A 26,613-nucleotide genomic window follows, 5' to 3' on the forward strand; every position below is an offset into this window, starting at 1 on the left:
TCCAAAAGTGGCAGCTACAGGCTAAAGACATTTACTCAGTTGTTGGTCAATCAAATGGAAGTATCAGTTAAACTGAATCCAGCCCTCAGTACATTTTACTGCTGCGACAAAGAGAGCACAAAGTTACCCCAAAGATCTCCGACACATAAAATATACATTGTTGACACAGAAATGGCCACATGTTGCTGAATCCAGCTTCGAGGATACAGTTACACTGTTAGTATACACTTTTCAGTGCTGTTGTTTACACTGCTCACTCTGTTGTGGTGGTAAACCTAGTATTTGTCGAGTGAATGCAGCAGGTTGGGAACCACTGGCTCTGTATGTCAAGATAAAAGTAATGCTCTGGAGCTCAGGTTGTAAACTGAACTGCCTGGTGATAATAACTCAGCTTTGTGAAGAGCATATATTGCTTTAAATAGATTGTTCCTGAACACAAGTTCTTTAAGGGCACTGATGAATATGTTCAAGACATCTGATATTCTGCAAGGCAGTATTTGTTTAAATCTTTGTTATGAATAAATTATACAGATTGGTGGCATGTGATCATTTGCATTATTGGAGTAATTGATTCATTCTCTCAGCAGGTTTGACACAAATTCATATACCTTCTATTTTACCCAACTTTTGAAGTACCTAATCTAATTAAACCAAATTCAATGTTTAGCTACTTTTGTTTTTGAATTACATTTGAAACTTTTTTTTCAATTCCAGTTCTCATCTAATCTAGTTTTTTTTATGCTTGCTTTGTGAAATGTCAAACTCTCTACCTTAATAAATGTGTAATAGTATATTAAACTGTAAACTCTTAGCAATTAACAGCAACCTCTAAATCTAAAATGAGAAAACATTATACAAGCATTAAGACTGCAGGGAAGTTCTACTGAATCCGCTTTATGTATACCAAAAAAAGCAAACAAAAATACACCTTAAACGTCCACATTGACAGTTTGTATTTAATACAGTATAGCTTGATTCAATAGTCAATACAAATGACAAAGTAATAGGTTATAACAGAACAAATATAAAATTAATGTAGATAACTGTATAGTCCTGGGTAATTGTATGAAAACAGTTGTTGAATACAATAGAAAAATAAAATGGGGCACATTTTTGCTGAAAAGAAAAATAATTCTAAAATCAGAGTGCATAAGGATGGCAGACTTAAAAAAGGCTTCACTACAAGCAATTCAATATGAATACTGTAGCAAAGAACACATTTGTTTTTTTTCACCCGGCAACAACATAATGCAACTTATGACGCACACACGCTCAGTACTTGCATGTACTCTATAATAATGGCAAGACACTGGGACCAGATGAAAGCACTGATTACAGCCACAGTCGGAAGGACGACGACAATTAGAATACACTTCAGGCAACACTTCTGACTCAGTGCCTAACAAGGACTTTATAGGTTGCAGCCACAGGTTTGTGCACGTTTACTCAGCTATGCTATCATTAATGTGTGATTTCCCTGTTAAGTCCTCCTGTCTCAGTAAAGCTCTATGCAGACGATTAGAGCGAGTTCACTACACGTTTTATATTGAAGCATTACTAAATGTAACAGTTAAGATGTCCCAGTATCACGTGTAGATCTACAGAGTCACTTTGCTTTGTCATCCCATTCTATAGTTGTGATAATCTCAGAGCACGCAGGGAAGAGTCATTTAAAAGTGCTAAGACATGATTTGTGTTACAAGAAAGACAAAGTATTGCACTACTCATGAGGTCTTAAACCGATGACTTGCACAGATTCAATAGCTTCGTCGCTGCAGCATCTCTACCCAAGCGTGTATGCGTGTGCACGTGTGGGTAAGCAATACATTCCCACAGCAATCACTACAGCATGATGGCACTGCTAGTGATAGAAGGTAAATCCCAGACGCCGGTCACTGTCTGTGCTGCGAGTCAGGAAATATCAATGTTAGGGTGAGACAGAGGGTTTCAGATGATACATCAGAAAAACTAAAGAGGAAATCACATGGACAGCAGTTTACTGAGCGATCAGAGCCGGGATGACCCAGGAGTTTACAGCCTAATCGATTTCGGATGTGCTTTACTCCTCCTTACTGCCATTTAGGGATGTTTACTGAAAGAGAGGATGCTTCATGCAGACCTAAAGAGGCTCGACAACTTCTTGGCAAAAGACCTTTTCATTAAATCCTATATTGTTGGACAGTTTCTACTCCTTGTGTTCAGCTGAACACTCCTGAGACGACGCAGAACCAGCTCGTACCATCTACGTAACCGTATGCTGAAAATTCTACTGCAGTGAACAGCTGGATATACTGGACACATGAGGTGCAAAATCAACCCCATTATTGTTGTTTGAGAGAAACAACTGGTGATGAAACTCCCCGTTTGGAACGAAAAAAGCTGTGCTTAGTTAAAGGGCCATTTCAAACCCCGAAATTTGGAATTGTGTCGGTAACTTGTATCTCGCTTTAAAATTAAATAAATAAAAAAATGTCATTAAAAGCAGAATCTGACCCACTGGAGCTGTTTGAAAGGCTCCGTTTACCGCAGCCTCAGAATTGCACTGATCTCTGGATAATCTCCTGACATTCTCTGCAGGGGCTGTATTTGAGAAAGCAAATGTCCGAGCGAGAAGCTACGGAAATTCTCTGGACTTTCTCCGCCCAGCCGCCTGGTAAAAACTGCAGGGAACGCCCTAATGAACCAATGTGAGAACAAAGCAGGAGATCCTCCTCAGAATTCATCCTCCACGGATTTATGCTTTGTTGTCAATGTGTCCTAGTGGAGAATCTACTGCTGCATTGTTCATGTGTGAAAGGAAACCTGTGGAGAATGTCCAGACACAATTTTGCAGACATTCTCTGGAGTTCCAGTCTGATACGATTGTTGTGTAATAGAAGTACATGTGCCCATGGGGAATTTGGCTACAAATACTTTTCTACAGTAGTTGTTTGGAGAAAAGTACCATGTCCACGTTCACTGCAGGCTTTCAAGATAATTTGACCGAAATTTTAAGTCAAAGGTTATATTTTGCAGAAAAAAACTATTAGTGGAGTTTTACCTGATCTGGGATAATGATTCAATTTTTCATTTTGGGGTGTACTATTCTTTAATGAGGTCCTTAAACCATTACTTTAAGTGGCAAATATTATTCAAAAGGCTTATTTGCGTTACCTCCACACGTCCCTGACCACAGACACACAAAACGCACGACACCAGAGCAGCAGGTTCACTCTGAGATATGATTCAGCAAAAAAAAACGAAATGTCACATTGTTGGCAGCCAGAATGTTATCACATTGAAACATCATAATGTCAGCGCTCAATGATTTCTACTGTCTTGTCTTGGTCTGCCAATGAAAAATGGCCAAATGTCAAATGACAGCTTCTCTCCCACACTCACTAATTGGTCACACAACACGGCTCGGGGGTGGGGGGTGGGGGTGAACAGATCGACCACGGGAAATCTCAGGGCTCGTGGATTGGATCGGGAAGTCACGACTGAAGCTCACTGATTGGCCGGGAGCAGGCCCTGTCTTTGGGCGTGCTCCAAAATGGCATTGTAGCAGAAGTAGTACTGGTCCGGGGTTTGAATGCTGAAGGCTCTCTGTGTTCGCATGCGCCGCACAGTCTGGCACACGTTTAGCGATCCGACGTCCTGTAGCTGGGACAGACAGATGTCCAGGGCACAGAAGGTACCTATCGACAAGAGTTACAACAATTAGAGTTATGAGAAGGATTAATGACAAAAGAAACAGTAATTGAGACTAAAGCTTTAATCGCTCATCCTGTTATCGCACTTAATTGATAGGTACACAACACTGAACCTAATGCAGTCAGTACATCACAGGAAGGATATGTTCGGCTTTAATCGAAACTCTTGAGTGTTTATTGAACTTCGTTTAAGAAACTGTGGAATTCTCTGGAAATGAGTCAAATTTAGATTTAGATTTAGAAACAGTATCTCAATTAAGGGGCTGCATCCTTTGGAGGCTGCATTTGAAGACAGATTGCGTCACAGTAGCAGGACTAGGCTTGTCCCATTTCCTTCAAATGTCATGGGCCGGGTAAACCAAATCCTCTGAAGGATTCAGCCCCTGAGACACAGCTGGTATGAACCCATTGAGTGATTTGCATGTTATGATGTTGGCTATTGAATAATGTATGATTGATTGTTATGTGATTTGTGAAAACAAAGGAAATGAAAACAGGGATGTCCATGTGTATTCACGATACGTTGTTTCTTTGAAAGAGGCAGGTAAACATAAGATCCTTGTTCATCTCCTTTTTCGTTTGTGTATAGGTATAAGTGTATTGTTTTGTTTTGTCAAATAGTTTCTGGATAACAACGAAAAAAACTAAATAAACAAATCTGAATTTTCTAATCATTTGAACGGATGTCGTTGAACTGTATTAAACTATACCGGTTGTTTCGGTTTTAGCCTAAAGTAACAGAGCCATAAGTATGACATGCCCTTTATGATGGCAAGAGTTTAGCTGTGGACTACATTAGTTTGAGATAGGCCTATCCGAAAAAAGTGGCATATGAGTGCATATGCTTTTGAAGAAAAAAAAAACAATGCTTCCTGAATGTGTGACCACTTGGGATCGATCTCACTTCCCCGCTCTATACGTAAATAATCACAAACTTTGTTTGTGAAGATCAAATGATGTTGATTTGACTAATATAAGAAAAGCATCAGTGATTATGAGGTGGTTATAGGAGGTTTGCCAATCAGTTAAATCTTTCACTGGGAAGATGTGCACAGTGCATTTATTTGCTTAGCCACTGCTGGCTCCGCCCCTCTTTTCACACAGACACATTGAAAATCAGACTGGCTATAACCAATTTCATACATGTTTTTTATTTCATTCGAATATAGAGTGGGGGAGGGAGATCTGATCACAAGTGTTTTAATGAAGTGAAAAGATAAGCTTAATGCTAACCACTTGTAATCGGCTCCTTAATAAGAGGTCTGAACAGGGCCACATGGTAAATGGAAGTAACTAGGTATCAATCATTCTCAGGGTCTCACCTGTTCTTCCTATCCCTGCACTGCAGTGCACCACCATTGGGGGTCCAAGCAGGTGGCCTGTCCACTGAAGCCCCAAAGACTTCACTGTTTTCCTCTGTTGTCTCTTCACCGCTCCCAGGAAGTCGATGAGTGTCACAGCGGAGGTTGGGACGCCGTAATCAGGCCAGCTGAGGTACTGGAAATGACTCACTTGTCTCTGTTCACATGTCTGAGTGGATATAAAAAAACAGAACTGAGAGTTAAATGCCAAGTTAGGATGGTTGAGGATTGAGGGCAGGGGGGAACTCACTCTATAGTACATTACTGGTTATAATTTCTATAGATTATAGTTATTTGTTTTCACTGTTGTTAGTTGCTGAATCCAGTCTGTGTTTGTTCATCAGCTTTCACCTCAGTGTTGTGCAGTTCGAGGGTTGTGTGGTTGTAGTGGGTGTGGTGGTCCACCCTCTGGTTCACCACTGCCATGTGGCCGTACACCTCTTGTCCCCCTTCCTCCAGTGGCCAGTACTGTCCACACTTCTTCCGACTGCCCTCGTCTGTCCTGCAGGGCAGAGGCAGCACGTTTGGGATGAAAATGAGTTCACAGCTCTCAGCTAATACACGTTCATCTTCAACGACTCGACAACGAAGCCTGGATGAGCTCAATTACCTGGTTGTCATGACAATAACGAGCACGTTTTGTTCCCAGACCATCCTCCAGAAATCTCCGTAGGTCTTTTCCAGTGGTCCTACACAGCAACAGGAGATAATTAAAATGACTTTAAAAGCACAGCTTAGGAATAGCAGCCTAATGAAGTAAACCCGTATTATTATCGAGAAGTAAAAATGTGAGACGTGTGATGTACCTTGAGTACCAATGTAGGCATTCGTCTGTTTGTAGCCATCCATGAAACTTGCATTGATGTAGTCTGATCTCTGTAAGAACAATAAAGTGTTATCCAAGAGATGGAAGGAACGCTTGCAAAATAATAAACTGAAGCATATTGTGTAAACCCAGAAGAAGAGAATTGTACTGAGATCTAAATTGAGCTTGCACAGCTCAGTTGTCATAGATGGGGCTGCAGGAGTGCTTAACCATTTCTGAGGAGTAAATGTAACAGAATCAAAGTATTTTGTTTGCATCTTTTACCTCAGACTGTCTGCTTCACAAGCTAACTGGTATTAGTCCAGTGTAGCAGCCTGGAGTCAAGGTGTGAAACGTCTTGGCAGCTGAGCGAACATGAATGTAGCTAGTCTTAATCTTTGTAATGAATTCAATTTATAAAATGGCACGGTGTGGAAATCTTCCCAACGGGTACAGTGGCAGTACGGACGTGGGTGCTTCCAGTTTTATGGCGTGACCGGTTGGCAAGTTACTGTATGGAATCGATGTGTGCCTGAACGTCATGTAACACCGGAAACTACCGGTGCATCACAATGCAGACTTGAAGAGAAGCACCAACCTCGTTCCTTCTGGCTTTCAAACGCACTCTTGTTTGATCAAGGCACAGCACGTCTCCATAGCGGTTGCGCTCCTGATTGTAGGCTGCTCTGTAGACGGTTAACATAAAAATGTAAAAAAGTTCATAGTTAGCAAACAATTACAATTCAAGTTCTAGACCTATAGAAATTACAGTAAGTTGCTGATTAGGTAATATATTGTAGCTTGTGACACTGACAGCTAAAGTACATGAGACAAAATGAAATACAAAAACTAGCATGAGAAAAACTGCATGTAAACCATATAGAAATTATATGTGTGTGTGTATATATATATATATATATTCGTGTGTTTATAAAAATCGGATCTTGTGAAATTAAATCTGGTTTCATCAGGGGACAGTTGGGCCTTGGCCGTGGTATGAGCTCCACTTACTGCCCTTCTAATAATACCTGTGATAATAAAAAAGGATTTTTACCCACCATCTACCATTTACTACATGTGATGAACACATGGATCCTAAATCAGGATAAGTATTTCTATTTACTGAGGAATAATGTATATAATTATTTTCTTCACATAAAAAGCAACAAGTTAGCATTATGGGCAAACCTTAATTTTCTGAATAATAATCTCATCTCTTTAATGAATATGCATAGGAATATGCATGTGTGTGTAGCTCACTGTGCACAGTGGAAGGTTCCCGACGGCGGTTCCTTGCGGAGCTCCTCATACTCTAGGTGGATGCCCGAGCGCTGAAGCCTGCCGAGGTGCACCAGCAGCTCCTGCGGGCGCATGGCCTCAGGTCCGGGGGCGTGAATGGAGTCGTCCTCCAAGGGGATGGCCACCAGCTCGTCCACTGGGTCCACTCGGCCGTTCTGGCCCACCAGTAGCTGCTGGTTCCAGCTGTGCGCGTCCAGGGGCAGCAGGCCACCGAGGTGCTGGGGGAGACAGTCTCTGGGAAGGTGTTGCCGCAGCTCGGCCGTTTTCACCATCTGAACCTGGAGTTGAAAGGGCAGCGTGAGATTCAAGGCTTCAGCTTCATGATGAGAAGATGATTTTTACCTTCGACAAGAAGCAAACTACCGAACAGATTTCAGGCATGTTCCAAGAAACAACAGATTAAATTTCAGTTTCAGATCCCCAAATTGTTCTTATCACCTTCTTTCCTTCTCTTCTAGGTTGTTCTCTTAACATTCCTCAGATTTTCCCCAAAGTAAGTCTTTAACCTCGATGCAAAGCAAATCTGGCACAATTAGTGAACTGATATACGAGTGGGAAAAATTTGGTGTAGCTAGAAGACTATTTGTCCTTGGCAGACATTGTCATGTCATAAAGTATGAGCTGTGTATTTCCTGTCATGATTTCATAAATGACCCTGACACTGCATTTTCAATGGACCATCATGTGACACACAAATCTGTACAAATTACATTTTCCAGATGATGAGGAGCTGATTGATTCCAGGGATTCAATCAATGATCACGTGCAACAATCATTGACTCTGACCTGCCTGCTCCCTGGAGGTTTGTCAATCCAGGAAATCCAAAAGCTGATCAGAGAAATCAAACTGAGAAAATGAAGCATGCACCCCCTTTGTTTACCCTCTCTCTGAGTTTGTCCTTGAGCAGCAGGCTGAGCAGATTGTAGGGCACTCGAAACCAAACAGGGGCCCCAACGATCAGCACCTTCTTCAGCCTGGCAGGGAATGCCCCCTGGTGGAGAGAGACAGACATACAACAGGATATCATTTTACTCTTTTAAAAAATCAGCTTAATTTGGACTTTAAAATGCCGGTTTCTTGAATTTGAAAAAAAGCAGAAAAGTAATACCACATCAAAACAGTGTATGACATGAACTCAGTGACCCACCCCCCCTCTCTTTGTGGTTAATTATTTCTTGAGAATGACTCATCCTGCAGATAATCCAATTATACATGATGTCATATTATATCTCCACTTTATGTTGCGGTGCTTCGCCTGCACATAAAATACATTCTCCTGATGACGTATCAACCACTCCAGTCACTGTTTAGATCAATATGTGGGCACAGCAAACAAGCCACTACTGTTGATGCGGTCACGAGGGTCTGTGTTCCAGTTCAGATGACAAACTACTACATCCTTAAAGTAAAAATCGTTTTAGCAGCCATGCAGGTAATTGCTCAAATAAGCACCGCTCAGAGTCTTACACAGCCAGCTCCCTGCCGTCTTGTTCAAGGAGTTTTTATTTATTCTGCCCTTTGTACAAACATCAAATTCCCTAAAAAACAAAACACGCTCCTTCCCAGGATCAAGGAAATACCTTAGCAGACATACGTTTACTCGTCCCGTCAATCTTTTCCAACAAAAATTCACCTTCTTTTAAGATACATGCTGTGTGTAAGTTAAAATACTTTGTTTCTGTACTTAGGTAAATTTTTTCATGTATCTGTACTTAACTTAATAATAAAAAAGGCAGTACTTTTACTCCATTTCATATGTCAGCAAATGTGTGTACTTTCTACACTGTGTTACAAGTTCATGTTGTCTTTTAGATTTTTTAAATAATCAGTAAGTACAGGGAGCGTACTGGTTCACTGATCCAATCAGAGCCAGCAGGTAACATTAAACCCTGCCTCAGCGGTACTCTTTATCAATATTAAATACAGCAGTCTATATTATACAGAATATAAATAGGCACAGTTTATGATGTAGCAGATGAGTGATAGAAAGTACGCACTTGCTTTTAGATATATTTAAAGTATTAAAAGTAACTAGCTGCCCATTACCTGATGCAACAAGTTAATTTTAATGCTATAAGAGCTTACTTTCTATAACTAACAAGTTAATGTGGTACTTTTACCTAAATACACCTTTGTCTTTATATTTTAACTTTTACTGAAGTCAAATGTATAAGGAAACATCTCTTGGTAATTCTAACCTTCAGCAGGTTGAGGATCTTCTTGCTCAGGTCCAGCTCAAAGTTTGTGTAGTTGGAACCTGCCATGTCGTAGATGAACACCAAGCCATTCCTCTGGGTCTCGAAGCTGTGGGAGAAGACACTCGTGCTTAATACTCAGGTCAGTGGTCACATGCAGCACTCGGTCCTCACAGCATATTCAAAACTTCAGTCAAAAGCTGTCCTTTAATAATAAATTTACATTTATATGATTCTCCCAAGTAAAAATTATCCGCGTGCAAATAAACTACATGGGTTATATTATATCGACCACTCAAAACGCTTTTACAGTACAAGCCGCGTTCACCTATTTACAATCTCTATTATATGCAACACTGACCATCTGGTTAGACGATGACCCACTCTACATCCTGAGCCTCAGCCACAGTAATGCATTTGGTGAGGGTTCTAGTTAAATGTTTAATTTGTTTAAATGAGAGAAGAAAGGGAGACAGTTGTTGATAAAAAGAAGAAGGACAATAAAAAAACAGCTTCAAAAACCCCATCACCGCCACAGATTCAGGACATCTACTGTGCATCTCCGGCTGCGGATGGAAGACATTGAGTCTTATGGAGGACACCAGCCACCCAGCACATGGTCTGTTCACGTTCCTCCCCTCAGGGAAAACACTTAGAGCCCTAGTGCTCAGACCAGGCCCCTCAAAGACCTTCTATCCTCAGGCGGTTCGTCAACTGATGCAAAATGCACTTCACATGACTCGTACATAATTTGTATATTGTGGGATTAGTTGCACTTCTTTCGTATTTTATTTTAAACTTATTCTCATTTATTTTATCGAATGTACATTGAACATTTTAAATGTCATATACCTCAGACTGCAGGATGAAGGGTATGTGCAGACGAACAATGTACAGAAGGAAAAGTTCAGTAATGAGTAATATATAGAGAGGATATCCTGTGATATTTACAACCGAACAATATTTATAATGAGGATGAAAAACTAAACAGAACGAACACTAGAATGAGTCATACGAGTTACGTTATGTACAAGTATAAATTAAAGTTGGATTATATTCAGACCTGGAACCACAGCCCTCACCTTTCCACAGCCCGATCCAGGAGGTAGAAGAGCGCCTGCAGCACCACGTGGTTGCCCGTCTTGTTGGGGTGGTGAAGTTTAGCCGTGTACAAGGCGATGGAGGCCCCTGACGGGTCACGTACACTCTGAAACAGACAAAAAAACAAAACCCAAACAATACTAACAAGGTTACATGGACTGTTGACCTCGTGGGAATCGTCACCGTGTCACTGTCGAATCTCACATTTTCTTCCACCGGACTGTGAAATGTGATTTTAGTTCAGGTTTAATTAGCCACTACCCGGCCTGACCTCTAGGTTACACGTGCGCTTTAGAAACAATAAACTGTTCATGACTTCGTATTTGGACAATTTTCAGTTTGCTTATTCTTCTAAGAATGTGACGTCTGTAGTAATTTTGCCACAAGGTTTTCGTAGAAGTCATGTGGTCGTTGAAGGAGATTACTGCGGCTGGTTTAATACAAGCTCTGCAGGATGATCAAGGACCACAGGGGGGCACTTTAGTTCACATGCTGGTTACCAGCAGACATCCAGAGGGGGCTGTCAACAATTCAGCAGGAGGAACAGATGTGGTCAGGCCTGATGCCCCACGCCTCCTTTCTCCCTGCGTCAGACCTGATCAGTTGGAAGGCTGCTGGTGTCACCAGAAATCCCCAGGGCCTCGTTTTCTTGAACCATGCCGCTGATTAAAGATGCTGTGGAACGGCCCTTATGTGAGCAAATGGGGCCTCTCTTGCACTGGAGGTTATAAATACCTCAGACAGGATATGAGGGCCGCTGCTGAGGCTGGGGAACGCAGACGTCAGACAAGAGGATGTGCAGCATCACTGCCACTGTGGCATGTCGACTGGGAAGGAAGACGGGAAACGCAGAAGAGTGGGGGGGGGTTGTTGTTGTTGTGATTTGGCTGACAAAAGGCTAAATTTATCTGGCACAGGAACATCCCCTGATTTGGTGATCAAAGGGACTTCCTTGATTCGGAGCTTCCTCCATATATACACTTTCTTGAACCGTCTTGATTACGAAAAAGTGAGCTCAATAAATTAGCAATTTGGGAATCCTTTTAAGAGTAAGTACTTGACTGATCCTGATGCCAGACTTCTTCCTGGACTAGTCCAACAGAAGCTAAATATATCAAAAGGTAACGACTGTGAAGAGGAACCGTGCTCCAACACACGACTGAAGCATGTTCAGATATTTCAGGAAAGACAGCCGAGTGTGCTGGTGGCAGTAACATGAGAACAAAAAATACACAAATACATGATAAACATGAACTGAACATCAGATTGTGTGCACAGGCACTAGAAGAAAGCATGAGGCTATTCTAGCTTCTTCAATTAAAAAGACCAAAACCAACAACGACCGTTTCACATTTTCTTCACCGGCCTGTCTGTGGCTCTTATATTAATAATTCAATTTGAAGAATTCAATAATTATTCAATAACAATATACAAATACAAAAACTTCTGAAACTATATAATACAATATAAATAAGTTAAGAAAGTATATAATGAAGTTCTTCAATAAAATGCAAGTTGTGGTAACAATGATGCAAAGATCTACTGTAAGTAGTTTATGATAAATAATAAATAATATGATATTGCAGTGTTTTAAAGTGACATGATGAATATGATAAATAATAAATAAATACTGCATGTGATTTAAATACATAGTGGACTCAAGTATTTGTTTATGTATGCAACTGGATCAAGCATGCATGATGGGAGGAGCTGAAATAGATGGTGTGATGTGGGTAGTAAGAATAAATTATGCATTTTTTTTCAGTGGACTATTTTCAGCTGCTGATTATCACACGTATGGTTCCGTTTATCATAAGGAACTGGTCACCCAGTGCAACCATGAGTCTCACTGATGAACCTTAACACTGAAGCTGTAAAGGGAACTAATTCTCTGCCGGTTTTGGTCTTTTGATTTATAGAACATCATTTGCCTTAGACTTGTTCGTTCACATGACAAATTATTGGATATTTCTATTCAGGAGATGCTAAGTGTGCAGGAGATGTAAAAGGCAAACTCACCAACACAGTGAACTTCCCACTGAGCAGCTCCGAGCGCAGAGGCTCCTCCTGAGGCTGGAGTCGGACGATTCCTTCTTTCAGACGCGTTTCCTGGAGAGAAAAGATCACTGCGTGTGAGGTGAGGCGAGGCTCCAGTGTTACTAAAAGCGGCCGTCGCTTTGAGGTGAATTCTTCTCTGTGAACAATGGGAGAATTACACGCCTGACTTTCCTGCCGAGAGGATCCCTCTCTGCGTGGTTTCCATTCCTCCTCTTTCTCCTCACCCAGGGAGGTTGCGTGGGAGTTTTCTTGAACTAACTCTGAGGCCTTGGGGTCTGGGGAGGTGTCATTTCCGTTGACAGTTTTGTTTACTTGGTGTTCTTATGTTTAATAATACAGCCTTTGGGGACTAAGATGCCCGCTGATGATGAAGCAGGGATCACGGTCACTTATGTGGAAGAGAAGACCTAAAACCCAACATATTTCCACCTTCATTTCATTTACTCTGATTATAAGGAAACTTGATGTCTGGAGGCAAACTGACTGTACATATTTATTCTAGATCTACTGCAGCTCTTTTATTACCTGCGGCAACGAGGTAATGTTTTAACCCTGTTGTTCATTTGTGGGTTGATTTGTTAGCAAGATTACACAAAAATCACTACTGAACAGATTTCCATGAAACGGTTTAGGTCAGGGTAGAACCTATTCAATTTACTGCTGATCAGGATCAGGCGGCGGATCCAGGAGTCTTTCACAACTTTTCCATTGCGAGATAGTGTTTTTCAACATTTGAATGTTCTCTCAGTGAATATTTTTTCATCTTGATGGAAGAAATCCGGCACATATAGTAAGCAAGTGATGGTTTTTCTGTTGGTTATTCTATTCTATTTGAGCAGATATAGAAGATATAATAGATCCATTATGCTGAAAAGCAGCCATAACTAATGTCATATCACTGACCTATCTAATACCTCACCATAAGATGTTTACCTGACACTGATTGGTCCTGTGACACTGACACAAAGACATTTGATGAAAAACCAAAGTGTGATCACGGGACAAAGGGAAGCCAGGATGTCCTGTGAAATGTCAAACCCACTGTTTGCACAACGAGCCTATTGAGGCCATGACAATGCATTTCATTTTACAAACAAAGAGCTAGTGTGGACTGTGCATGAGCATGAACACAGAAGGCTAAAAGCACAATCTAACTCACACCATAAACCGGTAGCGTGTGGAACATAGAACCTAATCAGTGATGTGAAAGTTGCTCCATAGAGCTGAGGTGAACTGCAACTCCTCTCACATATTGATCATACTGTTAGTAACATAATGTATATGTTCTACAGGCTGACACAATAATTTGAATCAATGACTAAATCAATTCGAAACACGGCATGTGTTGGAGAAATAAACATCCGTGCATGTGATGATATGTCTGAAAATCACCCTTACATGATCACTGAAACATGATTTCACATTAAAAGCTTTCTGTTATAAAACCAGTTATTAGATATTAAAACTTTGAAGAACCAGTGATGTTTAATAATAGGGTGAATTCGGGTAACCTGGGACATTGGGTAATGTGGGTCACACAAGTTTTACTGTAGGTTAACAGGGACATCATGTGACTGAAATCACAGGACTTCATGGGGATGATGTCACAGAAAGGGGCAGGGCGAATGTCAAACAGAAGCTCCCGCTTGGAATTGCATGACATGGTCAATGACATGGGATTCTGAGAAGATTATACACAAATAAGACAATGTTCCTGATTGTTATCAAATGATGCTTGTGATGATTCAAGCAACAAAATATGCATCAAGTTGTTTAAAATGTGTTTTACAAACATCTTTTAGTTGTCCCATCAGTGAGACCATGCTTTGTGTAATCTGGGACAGTCATTTAGGTTTTCTAAATGGGGAAACGGCTTTTATGGTCTTCCTGAACTTAAAAAATAATAAGTACAGTCTGTCCCTGTCTGTTAGAAATTATCCTCTGGTTAGTTAACTAGAACATAATCAGTTTGCTCTCTTGGACAGAGAGGTTCCAAAAAGCCCAGAACAGTCGGTCCTGTAGTTTGCAGCCATTGGTTTCACCAAACTTTGGGAGAAGACAATGGGCTGATCAATGATGATGATGATCAGCCCATTTGCAAAGAATGTTGTTCCCTGAGTGGCACAAATAGAATGGTGAATTACTGAATGAACAACAATCTGTTGTTGTTGAATGCTGTTGATTGAATTCTAATTATTTTCCTTTTTTAAATGAGAGACACCTATAATAGAATGTTTTAGTGTGATATCCCCATTCTCGTGTGGTTGAAAAACAGCTTCAGAATTACAGAAAGGTATAATAATATGTGGATCCAATGTGTACAACAGATATCAGACTAAGTCTCAGAAGTCAAAATTGCAATAATCCAATACCCTATACAAATACTCAAGAACTGTATATTTGTGATGCTTAATTGTTCATTGAGTTGTGAAAATTATAAAGGCTTTATATAAATTATCTTCATATCTGCTGCAGGTTAATTTCCCGTGTGTGGGGTCAATCAAGTTGATCTTATCTTATATATGTTATGGATAGAGCTCTTTACACCATCAACCACCCCTGTCATAGTTCTACTTCACCCTGTATCTACCCTCAACCCCACTGACCCAACAAGCTTTTAACTGGAAATTTTCCTTCTTCGTTTCTTCTGACAAATGACTCGTTCCCTTCCTCTGTTGTGGTGCTGACGCAGCACTAAACCCAGTTACATGAACTGTGGCGACACAGAGGGAGTCTAATCCTTCGAAAAAGTCACTTTTAGAAATGAGCTGCGTTTATGCAGGACCAACCATTCACTGCAGAAGTAAGAACCCACCTGGTACTAAAAGTAGGCTCTAAAGTATTCAGGTCATTAGAGGCTGTGCGAGACGTCTATGAACTTTCCACTTGTTGCAGCGGATTAACCGGAGCAGATTAAATCTAATTTGGGCGCTCAAAATTGGTGAGTGAAATTTGAAGCAGAATAGAGGGAGAAAAAGAAGTCTCCCCAGCTCCCAGGAAGCGATGACGTGGCTTGAAGGAGAAGGTCTCCATCCTGTTATTATCTAGATGCTATTTCCCGGTCAGGCAGTAAACAAGAGCTGCAGTCTGATCCGCTGACGGTTTCATGTTGATCATCACTTTCCGTTTGACGGTGATCGTTTCATCAACGTCAAAACACTGATATTCAGTCACATAGGTGAACTGACACGTTTCTCTACAGTTGATCACCTTCTGTCTTAAGTGACTCATCTTGTTGTGAATAGCCTCTCAATGTCCCACTCACAGATACTGTGTTAAAACCAAAGCCATTCATTAAATCAAGCATACGTAAAGCACTGACTCTGACTGAGTCAAGGTGTTAAGTTGCACAGCTGAGGACAGGAATCTGTCCTCTGGCCTTGAAATTGGTCGATTTAATCAATATCCCTGAGGACAACAGGTTGTATGGATTTGGTGAATTAAGGGAGGTTGAGAATAAATAACATTGTATCCTGGATTAACCTTATTGTGATGAGTGAGGAATATATACCTACAAGAATAATGTTCTTGTTCATGTTAATGCCTTTCTATCTTTGTTTCTAAATACTGAAAAAAATACTCAGGGTTGTGTATTTGTATATTTTTGCTTTTGATGCAGCTTCTCTGGTTTCTTTCTTTCCTTTTAAGCCTCTTTCAGTCTGGTCACATAATGCACATGGCACAACATTAAAGAAATCAATCAGTCATTCTGTAGCTAATTGCTATTACTCCAATGCATGTTTGAAAACTTGGGCCTTGGTTCTCCCCAGGGAGGCGGCTGAGAGCACAGCAAACAAACAGGAAATAAAAAGGATCCTGATTAGAGAGACTGTGTGTTACTTCTAATGCATCAAAGGACACAATAGACTCATGCACAGGGAGATTTCCACTATTTTATAAAGGGACTCCTGATCTATTGTATTAACTATGCACGGCCCTACCTACTCATCTACACTTTGTCTAATTGAAGAAATTAGACGATATAAATAAATGAAATAGATAAACAAATTCTTTACTTAAAGGTCTTTTCACACATACTTGTTTGAAGGTTTAACGGAAATGCCTCTTATTCACTTTCAATGGGCTGACGTCATTGTGTCACTAACGTCTCTGCTGTGCAACACTGTCAGGCTGACAGGGTATCGAAGCACAGAACTTAAGAGTATTACCAGATAGTGTCTCTATGGGGACGTGTTCAGTATTTTAAAGTTGGCATCTAACTCTTGGGCTTATGTACTTTGATTTCCTTCACTTAATGAAGAGACTTTTTAGACTTTACACTGTGTTTTGTTTGAGTGGTTAATTCACTAAATGGTATAAACATGGTCAAATATGTTTACCAAATTAAATCATCTTTTATTATTGTGTTGTTGATACTGATATTTAATAAAACTAGTATTCAGGAATCATTTCTCCGCGGTAACGTAAAAAGAAAATCACGAAGTTTATTATCATGCTGACATTCAACATTAAACTGTAACAAAAATCTCCTATGTGTGGAGGCAAGTGGTTTATTTCTTGTAAGCCACTGTTTACAACTTGCAGAAATTGTCACGTAAAAGTGATTTAAAAGTGTTTTAATCTCTGTGATGCAGTGTCCGTATCTCCTCACCCTGTAACTGTGGAAGAGCTCGATGGCTCGGAGGACATCAAACTTGCGAGCCATGAGGAACTTGACGGCCAGTTCTCTGGACAGCGGCGACACTCCATGCTGACTGGTCCACTTGTTGATTTCCTCCAGAAACTGCCTGGTAGCCTGAAACAGAACACACACACACACACAGGCTGTCACACACACACTCCCATAATTTTTATTTTTATTGTATTTGACCTTTATTTAACCAGGAAAGTCCCATTGAGATTAAAAACCTCTTTTCCGAGGGAGTCCTGGCCAAGAGGCAGCAACAAATAACATATGTACACTCACAATATTACACTCACAACATATAAACAGAAATTAAAATGATAAAAAACAGTTACAAGTAAATTAAAATTCATAAAAAACATCTACAAGTAAAAGAAGTGATCTGAAATGCTCTCATCGTAGATTTAAAAGCGTTCAAAGAAATCATTTTGGTTAATTTAAAATCTTTTTGCAGCCAGTTCCATGTGGTGGGAGCAGAGTGGACGAATGCCCTTTTAATCAAAGGGTCAAACATGAAGGAAGTGAAACTGGGCTTTAAACTCGATACATCCTCAGGGGAAGTGTCACCTGCCGCCTCACAGATTGTGTGACACAGTTCGATGGCCTGGTGAGACGTCCAAGCCCGCGTTTTATTGTGCTGTACGGTCGATACAAACAGCGAGTCTGTTTGCACATGGACGATGAGGTGCAAAATAAAATGTAGGCAGGTTTGCAGGTTCATGCCATCAAGGAGAAAGATGTGTGGATTGATGCATGACTCATTATTTGCCCCTCTTTGGCCCCTGATTTAGAAAAATCCTAGATCTACTGCTGAGCAACAAAAACAAGTAAAACTGGAGTGACGCATAAAAAAAGAATCGAAATGAACTTTCATGCCATAAAAGAAAGTATTCCAGTTTAGCCGTTTATGTTCACATTTTTATAACGTGAGTGCAGGAGCACAAGTGAGGAAGAAGATGGAATCCTGCTGAACTGGTGTTGATGAAGAATGCGATAATGACAGGGTAACACACTCTGTCAATATAGACACAGTCGGATGTGTGGCTGTCGAGTGCTGATATCAACATATAAAGAAGTTCTTCATCTGCATTAAAAAAAAAATATAAAAAAAATAATCAGGTTTGATGAATAGATTTCACGATTTCATGGCAAATTGAATTAAACTGCTGTATAATAAAACTGCAGTAACTGATTTTACCGCCACCAAAACAAATCTATGAACACAAAACTGATATGACTTTGTGTATTGACAAAGGGTCAGAATCCTCATGTCACACATTCAGAGTCTTTCCTGTCTCTAACCTTAACAAACATATAACACAGGTCTTAACTTTTTAAGACATTTAAAAAGGAACAGTTATCTTATGTCTCCGTCTTCCTTCTTGCTGAACACATATATCGGACACCAAGGGCATGCTGGCTCGATAACAAGTGAACATAAAACTATCCTGAACACAGTCATAAAAACCACATGAACCAAATCAGAAGTTTAACAACATTACTAAAATAACCAAAACAGCTACATATTACACACAACAGTCCAATGAGCCTTTGCACTCATCCTGTCCAAATAGAACGAACGGCTCACAGATCGCTAAGATATTATATATTTAATAGAAAAATATTTAACATATCCAATTTTAAGTCATGACACCTATTAACGGTGCAAAATCAAAAACTGGGATCGGACCTCCTTCAGTGGACTGATCGAATTCTTCAAATTCACATCAGTCATTGCACTTTTGAAAATGCATTTACCGTGAAGGCCTTCCAGCCACCTTGCAGATAACTTATGCATTTAGCCAGCAGTCTTTCAGGAGCTTCCTGTCCACTCCTCTGGTCTTATTATAAACTGGCTCAGACGCGCACACACAGGCCCTCTGCAGCCGCAGAGTGAGCGAGTCAGCACCCAGTGAATCGTCAAAAGGCGACAGAGGAGGCAATGAAAGCTCACACTTTAAACACAGGGTTCCGCTTCTCTGGTCAGGCACAGCAGCCGTGGGGCGTGCAAAGGAGACAGGAAGTCAGGTTGTGGGAGTCCGCGGCTCTTAAGGAATACAAAACGATCACTGACGAGCGCCGAGCCCGAGGACAGGATGCCACTGTCTCTCCTCAGGAAAGCCAGTGCTTTCACAGAGAGGGGGGGCTGCAGCTTCTGCCGTGTTCAGACGCCTTAACATGCAGGGGACGAGGGGGGATTGCACCTGACAGGGGCCGAGGTCGCCTCATATCCGATTCTCAGGAGGGAATAATGTGGAGGGCTGTTAAACTAAATTCTTCCCAGTGCACGGATCTCTAAGATTATCCCCAAATACGGACATAACGATGTTTTACATTGGTTTACTGTGAAACCCTTTTCAGCCCAGTAACTTTATGCAAAACAGTTCACCTTTGACTTTTGAAAAATGTATTTATAAGAACAGCTTGGTAATTTGTCAGCACATGAGCCCATTGTGGAGCTAATGTGGCATCAGTTGTCTGTGAGAGGATCAAAGCTAGCCATAGAATCAACTGAGAGTCAACGTAATGACCAGGAGTCAGTCGATGATCTGAGGGGAAAGGAAAAAGAAAAAAGAAAACAAATCAAAGAGGCCATTCACATCTCCACCAGAGAGTCTTTTAAAATGGGGACATAGGTTAGAATCTCTATACAACCGACTCTTGCCACATGACGGATGCTCACATGATAAAAGCTAAGCCAGCTTTGTTCAATTAAGAGGAACACTGCACATCGTGAAAGCCTCAAAAAGGGAACGAATACTTAAAATCTTTTTGCAAACAACAACTACATGATCTATGTCCAGAGGATGAAACCATCGCTCTGAGGTACCTGTTCTGAAGTGTTAGTTCCATTCAACCTTAGAAGAGACTTTTGCTAAGGTTAAAACGTGCAAACCGACAGCAAGGCAAACCAACAGTCCCCTTATGCAACCACATTTAAATTCACTAGATCCAGATTGGTATTTAGATCTGTACCACAATCGCACACACTCGTAGATATCAATCCACTAAATAAGCATGATTTCTTTCATCAAGGTCCATGAAATATTCTCTGAGATATCAATGAAAATGTTGAAAATGCTCTCTCACAATGTTAAAGAAAGTGAAAAAAAAAATAAGGCTCCGCCCTCAAAGATCAAATAAAAACATAACCTCCTTGGCCAAATCAAGTTTATCAAATTACTGCCTAAGAAAAATAGAAAATGACAGAAGTGGAGATCTGCTGTGTGGGAAGATGATTTGTCTCACTTAAAGTTTCTCTACATAGAAAATGGCTGGAAAACTAACTAGTGATATCAATAAGACGTATACAGTCTGAAACTACTTCAGCAAAAGTAATGATAAGCAGGCATGGAAGTGGTCAGGTGGTTTTCATTCTTATCTTTTTAAGTGTAGTAAAACTTGATCTTGTTACCACCATTACCGCAACTTGCTACCAGCAAAACATATCTAGCTTTTGCTGTTTTGTAACAAAAACTCTGTGTCAGTTCCATCGAATGCGGCCGTCTGCTCTTTGGTGTTGCTCTGTGAAGCGTTAATCCTTCTGTGTTGGCCAAAGACAACTTCCTGTCAGACTGCTGTCAGGTACACTCCGGCTTCCAAGCTCTCAACGGCCTGACAGCTGCTCTTTCTCTCTCTTAGCCTTTTAAGGGGAGCCTGCAAACTCCAGGCAGTGACCCTCTGTTCCTGGAGAAGCCAGTCTTGTTTGGTTTTGCTGCACTATGGGGCCATATCCGCCCGAAGTGGAATTTGAGGATGGACCGGTTTGTTTTTGTGATAGCACACCGGACTGCAGTGGAAGGCTCGCTGCGGAGGAGGAACTTATTCAGTTCCTGGAGGATGCATAAATATTTACTTGACTTGTTCCACTTCTGATACGACAGGAGATCTTTTTAATCAACATTCTCGATTATGCATTTTAAAAACACTTAATTCTGGTTTAAAGCGCCTGACATCATCTAAAATAGTGCAAGTCATTGCAAGAACAAAATGAGTCTTTATCAGATCAAAAGTCTTTACTTTTCAATTTTCACTGGTCCAGCTGTATTTATTTCCTCTGTTTATTGTTCGTCGTGAGAGGCATTTTAAGAGAGGGATTTCTGGCCCTCAGATACACAGCTGCCAGGACATAATCCTATCAGGACTAGTCATTGATAGTTGAGGTTGTTTATTGGATCTTCTGACGATGACAGCCTGTAATTTATTGATTAGATTCACGTAAGGACCCTGCTGAGCTGGGGAAGCTGAAGTTGTTTAAGGTCAAATGGCCCTAAAACCCAAAATTGACACCGGCCCAAAAGGATTGCAGGCTGTGTTTAAAATCAATCCTCTGTTCACTCATTTACTTCCTGAATAAAGCCCCTTGTCCACTGATCAGAGAGCCCACTAACACCCACCCCATCATTTTGGTGTAAAAGAGACACTCAGTACTTTACTCTGTGGTGAGAGAGTTCAAAAACCATTTATTTTGTATCCTCACTGACAGCTGCTTTGTGGAATTAACTGCAACTGGTAGTTATACCATTGACAAGGACTGCAATTATACTTTTGATCATTGATCATTTTTTAGTCTTTAAAATTTGAACCCAAGTTACTCAAATGGTATTTTTTCTTCAACAGAAACCCAAAACTGAAAATGGAGGGTATAATGGTGATACAGTGGTTAGCACCTTCTGCGCTGAGTCTGCATGTTCTGCTCCTGTGGGGGTTTACTCCTGGTACTCCAGCCTCCTGCCTGCAGATAATACACTTAATTGGAAACCATAAAGTGCCTAGGCTGTGAATGAGTGTGAATGGTTGTTTGACTCTGGTTCAGCCCTGCGAAGAGTTGGCAACCTGTCCAGAATGCACCCTGCCTCTCCACCAAAGTCAGCTGGGATTGGCTCCAGCCCCCATCACACCTTCTTTGTTCTGCTCAACATACTCAAACATTTGCTGCCTCCAGGCTCCATCCCACCAGGTTCTATTTCGACCTTTTCCTTCCACTACTACCCACAGTATCGTTTTTTTGGGGATCCAAGCAACAAAAGGGATTTCTGTGTTGATTCTCTGTGCTGCTAAACAAGACTGCATGTGTTGTTGACACAGTTTAATTAAGAACACACTAGCAAAAAAAAAAAAAAAGAGTTAGGATAAAAACTTAAAACTAGCTAAATGTATATAGAAAATAAGTAAAAAACAATTACAACATAGGTTATAAATTTATGATTCATAATTTTGCATTACAGTAATCCAGGCGAGAAAGTAGTAGTAACTTTTTGCCATCATCCAGAGAGACCTACTATCTTACTCTTGAGTTGGAGCATCAGTGTCATCTGGCGCTACGGAGAAATAGAACTGAGTATCATCAGCATAACAATGATAGTTCACACCATGATCAACTAATCATTTTTCCCAATGGTAACCTGTGTAGGCAACATAATAAAGGACCAAGAATGGAACCCTGTTGAATGCCCAAAAGGTTATCATGCTTTTGCAAAACATGGTCACAGAAGCCGTCTGAGGTGGAAGGTATGGTTTGAACCAGTTTAAAGCTGTGCCTTTGATACCAATCCAACTTTCAAGTCTGTGTAAAAGAATGCTGTGATCTATATAGAAGATATATTAGTTATTTATTTTCGACTTTCTATGGTTCTTGCAATACTGGCACGGATACTTCTCTTATTTTCCCCAAACTCTGCAAACTCTTTGCATTTGGAGTATGAGGCAGGACATATATATTCTGAAGCTGTGACAGATTTAAAAAGGTGATCGGACCTAGGATTATTTCTTCTTCATTTATAAATGTATAACCCATCTCTCACAGCTCACAGCTTTGTTGTAGGTCAGGAGCGAACTTGTAAGATCTCTGTAGATTGTTAATTTGCCTTTTCTCCACATTCTCTCAGCTCTACGGCATTCTCTCTTTAGCAGACGTATCCTGTCATTTATCATGGCATTCATTTAGGCTGTGATTTCTTTTCAGATTTCTCAGGTGCCACACTGTCGGGAGCTGATCTTAATTTACTTTTTCATGGATTGATTTTATATCCTTGGAGAGAGCTGTTATACAGCATTACGGTAACACTGCGATATGCAGTAAAAAGTGTTTTCCAATTCTGAAACACACACGCAGATGTTTTTAGGATCTGTACAATGTACGGCTGGGCAATACAGAAATTATATATATATATTAAGAATAGTGAAGAAACTTGATTGTCACACTTACTAAAGGGAGTTTCTATAAAGCTGTATAAATAGGTTCATGATAGGTGGTTTCTTACACATGTAGACTTTTGAAATACAGATATATATTTTTCTTTTTTATTATTAATGGCTAAATTTCATGCGGATGTGTCACTTCCAGTGTCTTGGTATTGTGCATGCTGGTTTACTGGCATACCAACATCAGATTATTCATGGTTTTAGCAACTATCATCACAGCCCTTTGTTACAAGAATTGGTCATTGATGTCTCAGTATCCACATGAGGTCTGGTGTACTAACATTCCAGCCAGGAGCAGTCATTAATGTCTCAGCTGGATGAGGGCTTATGGAAAAGAGTGGAGGGTGACTGTAGCGTCATGCTTACACCTACAGACAGGGCTCGTTCATTTTTTAAAGATTATAGTTATTATTATATACAAGAGGATTCATGGTTGCCCCCTGATATTGTAGCACTGCTGTTGCCAAGCGGCCCCGCTTAACTTCAGCGAGTCCCATTTGGCACGAGTCAATACCAAAACAGGAAGTCAGTAACGTCACTCTCTCCCTATTCCCCACTTTCGCTCACTCCACTGCTTACTGGGAGAAGACAACACACACGCACGCACGCACAAACTCATAAACTCCCCCTTCCCCCAAGTTTAGTGGAAATGCTTTTAACAGCTGCCTTTAGAATGAAGTTCCACTACACCCATGTATGCTCCCGAGAGAGCCACCCTACCGCACACACACATACGCTCACGCACACACACACACGCACACACAATTCACCCAACTGCCCCCCACATGGCTGTGGATGTAATGAGGGCTTCCGGTACCCTAGCAGGGGCCCTGGCTCTCACAGGAAATGGGGTAGCCAGATAAGGCTTTCTGCTGACCAGATGATGTGCGGAGGCCGCAGAGAGACGAGACACGAGCACGGCCAACACCAAAGTAGAAGATTTGAAAAAGCAAACATAGATTCAAAATGTAGTTTGTACGACCTGATTAATACCCCCCCCCCCCCCCCCCCAAGTAGCAGTTTTATGTTTAAAGTAAAATAACACTCTACAAACTATAGACTGTTTGCTCTGCTCCTGTTAGATTTTTTATGATTTCTATGCCACTGATGGTTTGATTGTTTAAACCCAGATAATATGTCACATTATTATTTAAATTTTATTAAAACTGAATGTACTCCAGAACACAATAAACCTCATAATTTATACATAACTTCCCAAAGGTTCGACTTTGCCCTTTGTGTTTCAGAGAGATGCGACACTGATCGATCTACAGTGAGGTCCAGACGTCTGAGAACACAGACGAGCGGTGGACAAAACACTGGAAATGCAACTTTAACAGCACAACTAACTACAGCCTCCAATAATGAACACAGGACATCATACCCGTCACTCACGACTGGGTTTGTTAATGCTTTGTAGTGTTGAATTTAACTGCACACGTTTTATGTTAATTCTACTCACTTCTGTCCGGCCTTTGGAGACGGATCCCTCTCATGTGGCTCTCTGAGGTTTCTATGTTCTTTTCCCCCTGTTAATAGGTTGTGTTTTTTTTTTTTTTATTAGATTCTTCCTTACTCTTGTTGAGAGTAAGGAAAAAGCAGTCAGTCAGAGAACGTAGGCCAGCCTTCATTAGGCCTTGAGGAAGCTAAAAAGTTAATGGAAAAATCATTTCCTTTCCTTTATTTTGTTATGGTACAATACCCAAAGATGACCCAGTGACTCTTTGGTACGTTTGCTTAAAACTAAAGTGATCAACTAACATAGATGTCAATTCAATTTCCATTCATCATTCAAATGGCTTTTTTATGTCACATATTAAGCGACCAATGGATTTGTGAAAACGTTTTGAAAGTACATTTCTAGAAAACCTTTATTATCTATTACGATTCAATGTTTGTTTTGGGCTTTAAAAGCAAAGGTTGAGGGGAAATTTAATTTGTGCACATAAATAGACGATGATGATAAGTTTCACTAGTTTTTAATTCCCACATCATTGCTTTGACACTATAAACCAAGTTTCTACAGTGTAGGCTTCTTTTCTGAATGAGCCTAATGTGGCACCAGGCAGTTTCCTCTGAATGGTTACATCTGTGGAGGCTGCTGAGGGAGAGAGAGAGAGAGAGAGAGAGAGAGGGAAAGAGCGAGATAGTGCGAGAAGGAGAGGGAGGGAGAGAGAGAGAGCGAGAGAGCGAGAGAGAGAGAGAGATCGGCCTGTTTCGCAACCCCTCGGCCCGCTGGAGAGGAACTGGCAGTGATGCAACCGCAGCAATAATGCACCAGAAATCGATACCAAATTTCCGCTCCAGCTCTCCGGGATCATTTCGCAACAAACCCACCGTTACGCACGGACGTCGCCACCTCTCCGCCCAGCTGCGGCGCGCACACGCAGAAACGCACAGGGCCACACACGAAAAAGGCAAACCAACAACAATCTCCAGGTACAGGGCCTTTTGGCTGCAACACAAAACCCCGACACGAGAGAGCAGCGAGCGCATGAGCGGACTCGCGAGGCCTACCTGCTCTTCGTCTGCTGATAGAGTCGCTGCCATGGCTCCGACTGCCTCTGGATCAGCGCGGCGGCGGGTAGCGGAGCGGCGCGAGTCCCTCGTGGAGAGCCGGGCTTCAGGGGCTGGCCCTCTCGCCCCAGGGTGACGCCATGTGAAAAACGCAGGAGCCCGAGCTCAGTGTCCTCGCTTTGGCAGAGGGTCTCCGAGACATCCACAACCACAGAGAGAGAGCTGCCTCCGTTGTGTCAGATTTCACCGAGCACAGGAGAAGGGAAGGAGAGAGCGAGAGAGAGCTAGAGAGAGAGAGAGAGAGAGAGAGAGAGAGAGAGGGAGGAGAAAAAGAAGAGCAGCCACACTCTGCTTCAGCTCGATGGTCACCGGCTCCACACCAGGATCTGCGGCCCCCTCCACCTCACCGTGCACGGACCTGAGAGCTGCCTGCCGACTCCTCCAGTGCCAGCAAGTTTTTTAGCTTTGGACGTCGCCTTTATGTTGACTATGAGAGCGGGGGGGGGGGGGCTATTCTTTCTGCGTGTCGCTCTACCCCCTAGTGGTAAAGACCAGAAAGCTCACTGACCTCCGCCTTCATTGATAAAAATAGGGAACCCAAACTGGAAAATCACCATTTTGAGTGTCAGCGCTTGTGGGAGGACTCCCGCTGGAGCTCCGTGCTGTTCAGTGACCGTGTGAAGGCAGGAAACTCTGCTCCCACGTTCATCTGCTCAGGAAGGTTCTCTGCATTTT

The 26,613-nt window shown here is 41.4% G+C and overlaps 1 protein-coding gene across 1 annotated transcript; it reads right to left on the reverse strand.

The window, feature by feature from the left end:
- Nucleotides 1-929: 929 nt before the first annotated feature.
- Nucleotides 930-26,373, reverse strand: ptpn9a (protein tyrosine phosphatase non-receptor type 9a). Its single transcript, XM_062390484.1, has 13 exons — nt 25,879-26,373; nt 17,125-17,268; nt 12,474-12,563; nt 10,436-10,560; nt 9,357-9,462; nt 8,039-8,149; nt 7,119-7,435; nt 6,457-6,544; nt 5,860-5,929; nt 5,664-5,742; nt 5,405-5,555; nt 5,015-5,222; nt 930-3,677 (listed from the first exon to the last, which is right to left on the reverse strand). The coding sequence occupies exons 1-13, from the start codon at nt 25,909-25,911 to the stop codon at nt 3,487-3,489; spliced, it is 1,713 nt and encodes a 570-aa protein (XP_062246468.1). The 5' UTR covers nt 25,912-26,373; the 3' UTR covers nt 930-3,486.
- Nucleotides 26,374-26,613: the final 240 nt, after the last annotated feature.

This window comes from Platichthys flesus, chromosome 6 (assembly GCF_949316205.1).
Source record: "Platichthys flesus chromosome 6, fPlaFle2.1, whole genome shotgun sequence".
In the NCBI taxonomy this organism is placed as follows: Eukaryota; Metazoa; Chordata; class Actinopteri; order Pleuronectiformes; family Pleuronectidae; genus Platichthys; species Platichthys flesus.

Bases quoted from the DNA above. Each gene is read 5' to 3' on its own strand.
- ptpn9a (XM_062390484.1), bottom strand. From the start codon at position 25,911: ATGGCAGCGACTCTATCAGCAGACGAAGAGCAG. The intron at 7,436-8,038 runs GTAAACAAAGGG...TTTCAACTCCAG, and splicing joins AGGACAAACTCAGAGAGAGG to GTTCAGATGGTGAAAACGGC. The intron at 5,930-6,456 runs GTTGGTGCTTCT...TTGTTCTTACAG, and splicing joins TGAAAGCCAGAAGGAACGAG to AGATCAGACTACATCAATGC.